Source organism: Solanum tuberosum, unplaced genomic scaffold, assembly GCF_000226075.1.
Source record: "Solanum tuberosum cultivar DM 1-3 516 R44 unplaced genomic scaffold, SolTub_3.0 scf00390, whole genome shotgun sequence".
NCBI classification, from domain to species: domain Eukaryota; kingdom Viridiplantae; phylum Streptophyta; class Magnoliopsida; order Solanales; family Solanaceae; genus Solanum; species Solanum tuberosum.
Genome location: NW_006239313.1, coordinates 251,942 through 258,113, shown reverse-complemented (window position 1 = coordinate 258,113; position 6,172 = coordinate 251,942). Strand labels below are relative to the sequence as shown.

Sequence of the window (6,172 nt, the reverse complement as noted above, 5' to 3'; positions counted from 1 at the left end):
TATCTCTCTAAACTAAGAGCTCCAGCCCCAAGCCTAACGACTACAGTACCAACGGTTAAGGGAACCACCAGAATGGCGCGTGAGCAACCGGTAGGGACCTTCTGGCCGCCGGACCAGTCCCAACAGGGGCGCCTTGATCAGACGAACAAAACCCAACAAGAATCGCCCTCTAATTCATCCTATAACTCCATGAATTCGTGAATCAATGAGGCGATGAACTGTGCGATTCCTGAGAGAGAATTGGCTGGCATTCGAAAAGTTATTTCCCCAGATCGCGATAGGTTTATTCGTGGAAAGCTGTTATGTGTGAATGATTCTACAAATCAAGGGCTACAACATACTACAAAATCAGACGACTCCACCTTGCCAATCGCGAGATCTGGAGAAGTGATTTCTAGGAAAATCATCGCAGTATTGCCCGGATTGCGCCCTCAAATTCGAGCAATTTCCCAACAATTTCATGGTGATTTGAGCATTGGAGGATCACTACAATTTCAAGTAAAATGGATGGTCCAATCGCTGGCGACATGGACTCCGGTGATCGAGCAGTCAAAAATTTGAAATTTGCTGGCGGCGTCGCTAAGGAGACCTACTCTACCGATGAGGAGGTCCATCTTACCAATAAATCCATCAATTTAGTTCAGGAACAGACTCATGATGAAATTCCGCCAAGCTTAGATAGAACTATAACCAATCCACATTTTAAGCTTGAAGAGCTCACATACAGAGCTGAAGACAAACAGCAGGGGACCTATACCCATGACCATGCAAACTCTAATGGTCAAAAACAAGAACAACACACAATGGATGAGCAAGGCATGGAAAAGCAATCGGAACAAGGAAATAATGAAACAAGGAAGAGCCAAAATGATCAGCATGATCCTACAAATCTTACAACTTTGGACGTGGTTGATGTGGAGAGCTCATCACATTTTTCCTTTGGAGTTAAAGCAGTGGATACACAGGGGCAACAGGCAATAAGCACCAAGTCGCAAACCAAAAATCCAAGTGAGCAGGAACAGAGCAGGAGGGACAGTAAATCCTAACAACAGGCTGAACAAAGTAATGAGAAAAACATGAATCTTACCTGTGTGGACACAACAAAGAATGACCATTGAGGGAAAGCTTATGAGAATACAGACTTGGACTCCTAATTTTCGACCTGAGGAGGAAACCCCCATTGTTCCTATATGGGTATTACTGCCAGGACTACCATGGCATTATTTCAAGAAAGAGTTTATCTCACCTCTGCTTGAGTCTGTGGGTAAAGTTCTATACCTAGACACAACATCCATTAAAAGAGCAAGAGCCAGCATGGCCAAGGTAAAAGTTCAAGTGGACCTTACCAAGACAACACCTAGACATGTTTGGATTGGTTTGGATGATGAGGATCTCACCATAGGGAGATGGCAACCAATCGAATATGAAAATATCCCCCTATACTGTTCATACTGCAGGCATCAAGGTCACATGATAGATGAGTGTAACTTCAAAATAAGGGATGAAGAATTCAACAAAAGGAAGGAGTTAGAAACAGAAAAGAAAAGCATAAATAAAACAGAGCAGGGACAACAAGGGAATGAAAACAGACAAACTAGGATAAAGGAACAAGAGGAGCAACAATAACAAAACAACAGGGAAGGAAGCAATCAATAACAACCTGAACAACAAAAAGAAGAGGAATGGCAAGTACATAAAAGGAGAAACAATAAACCACAAGAAGAAAAAATACATAAAATAATATGGAGGCCAACTTCACCTCAGAACAGGCTGACAAAAAAGCAACCACAACACACAACTCAACAAACAGGTACAACTAACATCTCTAGTCATAACTCTTATACTAATCTTACCATGCAGGAAAAACAAAATGCAGACATGCAGGAGCCTAACAGTGATGTAGGGACATCAGCACAAGGAGCACAAAACAGATCTAAAACAGATCATACTCAAAGAACTCAGGTCAGCCAAACAGGAAACAAAGTAAATAACAAGGGCACATGTATTGACTCAATGCTCCAAATTCCCACAATCCCCATTATTCCCTATCTTGATGGTGTTATTGAAGTTGAAAGAGGGATGGATAGGGGGTGTCAGGAGAGACAAACTAACATGCAGGAAGGGGTGTCTAAAGGGGGGAATTTGTCTCATGTTCTGCATGAGGGTACTCACATTGACCATAGTTCAGACCTTAGAACTTCTGCTACCACTACAGGCCAACAACATAGTCTAAACCATCAACAGGTGCAGCAACAAGAACAAATAGGGCAAAGAATCAGGATAATACAAAAAATAACAAGGAAAAATAGCAAGTGGAGGGAGGAACAGCAGGTAAAAAAAACAAGGGATCGATGGAAAAGATATGGGATCCAATGCAAGTACTAGCAAACAAGGAAACACTCCCATAAGCAAGAACAAACCTAGCAAAAAAAAAAAGAAGCAGCAAAAAAGATACAGAACACACAATAGGATAGTGATCAGCAGAGGGAACAACAAAGGAATGGGGAAGCTTGCAAGAAGTTTATTATGGTAGATGAACAGTTGGGCATGGATATTACTCCCTTACAGGCACAATACATGACCCCTCCTCACAATGTCCCTCCTGATAAAATGTCTGAAAAGTGCCAGGTTAACAAAAGTCCTATGATTGATGAATATGCTATGGACAACTCAGAAGATGAAATTGATGGGGATAATCAATCCCTCAAGGATCTTGATGAGGATGATGAGACTAGTGAGTTGCTGATTAGAGCTTTTAGTCCACACCATGATAAAGGCCTTGAGGATGAGATTCAACAGGTGGCTAAAACTCAAGGATTATCTCCCAGAGGAATACACCATGATAGATTCCACTTCAAAATTTAAGACACCAACACTGTCATTGCTGGCAGACCAAACACTAGGCTTTTACTTCCTAGATCATCTCAATGATTAGTACACTTATTTGGAATGTAAGGGGGATCAATACTCAAGGAGTTCTGGAAAAACTCAAAATGCTCAAGAAGATGCACCATCTTTCTATCATTGCCATCTTGGAACCTTTCTCAGACACTATCCATGTTCAAGTTTTAAAAATCAATTAGCTATGGATCAGGCTGTAAGTAATTGCAATGGAAAAATTTGGCTCTTTTGGAATATGGACATTGACTGTGTAGTACTAGAGGAGGATGAACAACAAATAACTTGTGACATTGGCCATAATGAACTTTAGACTCATTTCACCTCTACCTTTGTGTATGCCAAGTGTAAGGACCATCTTAGAAGGCCTCTATGGGATAGAATGTTGCAACATGCTGTTGTAAATACCAATCCTTGGTGTTCAGTAGGTGACTACAATGTCATTACTTCCATTGAGGAAAAGCTAGGAGGAGTACCTTATAACATGAGGAAGAGTCTAGAGTTCATTGTTGTGATTGAAGCTTGTGGACTCATGGATTTAGGCTTCAGTGGGCAGAAGTTTACTTGGTCTAATAAAAAGGGTATTCATCATAGAATTTGGAAAAGGCTGGACAGAGCCCTTATTAATGATGCTTGGTTGGAAAAAATGCCTCAAACTACCATCACCCATCTATCATCAGTAGGATCAGACCACTGTCCCTTACTGATGGAAATGGTTGCTAGAGAAGAGGATCAAATCAGATACTTTAAATTTCTCAATTGCTGGACTGACCAACCTAACTTTCTTGACACTGTTAAAGCTTGCTGGGAAAGAACTGTGGAGGGTAACAACATGTGGAGATTTCATCAAAAATTGAAAAGGCTGTCCAATACTCTTAGCTCTTGGTCGAGAAGGGAATTTGGTGATATTTTCTCTAAGGTCAAGGACTATGAGGATAAGGTCAGGGTTGCTAAAGAGCATCTTATTCAAGATCACAATGAAAACAACAGAGCAACACTTCATGAATTAAATGCAGAGTACATCAGATTTTTGAAAATGGAGGACTCCATTTTGAAACAGAAAACTCAATTACAGTGGCTCAAGGAAGGTGATGCTAACACCAAATATTTTCACTCACTGATAAGAGGCAGGAGAAGAAAATTGTTTATTCACAAAACTACCAGGGATAATGGGGAATGGATACAGAGAGATGAAAAAATTGCAGAGGCTGCATGTGAGCATTTCCAAAATATTTTTACAGGTGTGGATAAGGTTATCAATGAGAATGCTATCAATTGTATCCCTAGGATGGTCAACCTAGTGCAAAATAATAGTCTTACTACCATGCCCACTCTAGAAGAATTGAAGGAAGTGGTTTTCTCTATGAATCCTAATTCAGCAGCTGGTCCTGATGGGATGAATGGCTATTTTTTTCAAAAATGTTGGGATATAATTAAGCATGACCTCTTTGGTGTCATTCAAGCTTTCTTCTGTGGCCAAATGATCCCTAAATATTTTTCTCACTCTTGTATTGTCCTCCTCCCTAAGGTGAACAATCCAAACAAATTCACTAAGTTCAAACCCATTAGTTTAAGTAATTTCACTAGAAAAATCATTTCTAAACTGTTGAGCTACAAACTTGGTCCTATTCTACCTAGTTTGATTTCCCTCAACCAATCTGGATTTGTCAAAGGGAGCATATCAGAAAACATTATGTTGGCCCAAGAGATTTAATTAAGAAGCCTAATATTGGGAGCAATGTGATCATTAAGTTGGATATGGCTAAAGCATATGATAGGGTTTCTTGGTCCTATATATGCTTGGTCCTGAGAAGAATGGGGTTTGAAGAAGTCTTTATTGACATGGTTTGGAGGATTATGGCTAATAATTGGTACTCAATTATAATCAATGGCAAAAGATATGTTTTTTTTCATTCCACTAGAGGTCTCAAGCAAGGGGATTCGTTATCTCCCGCCCTATTTATTTTAGGTGCGGAGGCCCTTTCTAGATCTCTGAACGGTCTCCACAACAATCCGAATTATCATGGTTTCTTCATGGAACCCAGAGGTCCCCAAATGAATCACTTAAGTTTTGCAGACGATATCATTCTCTTCACTTCTGGAAGACAAAGAACTCTAAAACTCATTATGCAAACTTTGAAGTCTTATGAGGAGACTTCAGGCCAACTTGTTAACATAGACAAGAGTCACTTTATGATCCACACTAATGCATTCAATAGCACAGGGGATAGAATCAAAAGAATCACTGGTTTCAAACAGAAGGAGGGCCCTATCACTTACCTTGGTTGTCCTTTATTTGTTGGTCGACCTAGGATTATATATTTTTCTGATCTTATTAACAAAGTGTTGTGCAGGATTACAGGTTGGCAAATAAAATTATTGAGCTATGGTGGTAAATTAGTCCTAATCAAGCATGTAGTGCAATCATTACCTATCCATCTCCTTTCAGCAGTGACTCCACCAGTTACTGTCCTAAACAGATTCAATGTATCATGTCAGACTTTTTCTGGGGATGGAGGAATGAGAGGAAAAAATATCATTGGGCGTCATGGAAGAATTTAAGCTTTCCTGATGATGAGGGAGGTGTTGGTATGAGGAATCTCAAAGATGTTTGCAAGTCATTCCAATATAAACAATGGTGGATTTTTAGATCCAAACGAACACTTTGGGGAGATTTTTGAAGGCCAAGTATTGTCAAAGATCTAATCCTATTAGTAAAAAATGGGATACAGGTGAATCTTTGACTTGGAAACATCTAATGCACAACAAACACAAAGTGGAATCACACATTCAATGGAAACTCAACTCGGGCATCTTCTCCTTTTGGTGGGATAATTGGCTTGGTGTTGGACCTCTTGCTCAATTCTCTGCTGATAGTAATAGATTCAACAATACTACTGTAGCAGAATTTTGGCATGAGGGACAGTGGAACTAGAGTATGCTCATCCAGCAGGCACCCAACAGTCAATTAACCAACATCATATCCACAGAGCTTCACATTCAGCAAGATCTCCCAGACCAGGCGATCTGGAAACTCAGCATTGATGGCAAATTCAGCTGCTCCTCTGCATGGAATACTATCAAGGAGAAGAGAATCAAGACTAGATTCAACTCCTTCATTTGGCAGAAGAGTATCCCTTTTAAATCTTCTTTTCTTTTGTGGAGAACTTTAAGAGGTAAACTCCCTACTAACGAGAAACTAACCAGTTTTGGCAGTGAACCAGCCAGTTGTTTTTGTTGTTGTAATAGGCCAGGTATGGATACAATCGAGCAC

General features: G+C 40.1%; 1 protein-coding gene across 1 annotated transcript; it reads left to right on the top strand.

The window, feature by feature from the left end:
- The first annotated feature begins 1,107 nt into the window (after positions 1–1,107).
- Positions 1,108–5,833, top strand: LOC107057857 (uncharacterized). The gene is made up of 5 exons (XM_015302918.1): positions 1,108–1,323; positions 1,861–2,331; positions 2,569–2,799; positions 3,212–4,426; positions 5,549–5,833. Exons 1-5 carry the CDS (start codon positions 1,108–1,110, stop codon positions 5,831–5,833), a joined length of 2,418 nt encoding a protein of 805 aa, XP_015158404.1.
- Positions 5,834–6,172: the final 339 nt, after the last annotated feature.

Excerpts from the sequence above, each read along its gene's own strand:
- LOC107057857 (XM_015302918.1), top strand. The coding sequence starts at position 1,108 with ATGACCATTGAGGGAAAGCTTATGAGAATACAGACTTGGACTCCTAAT. Across the intron at positions 1,324-1,860 it reads CAAGAGCCAGCATGGCCAAG|GAAAAACAAAATGCAGACAT; the intron begins GTAAAAGTTCAA and ends CTTACCATGCAG. Across the intron at positions 4,427-5,548 it reads GTATTGTCCTCCTCCCTAAG|ATCCAAACGAACACTTTGGG; the intron begins GTGAACAATCCA and ends GTGGATTTTTAG.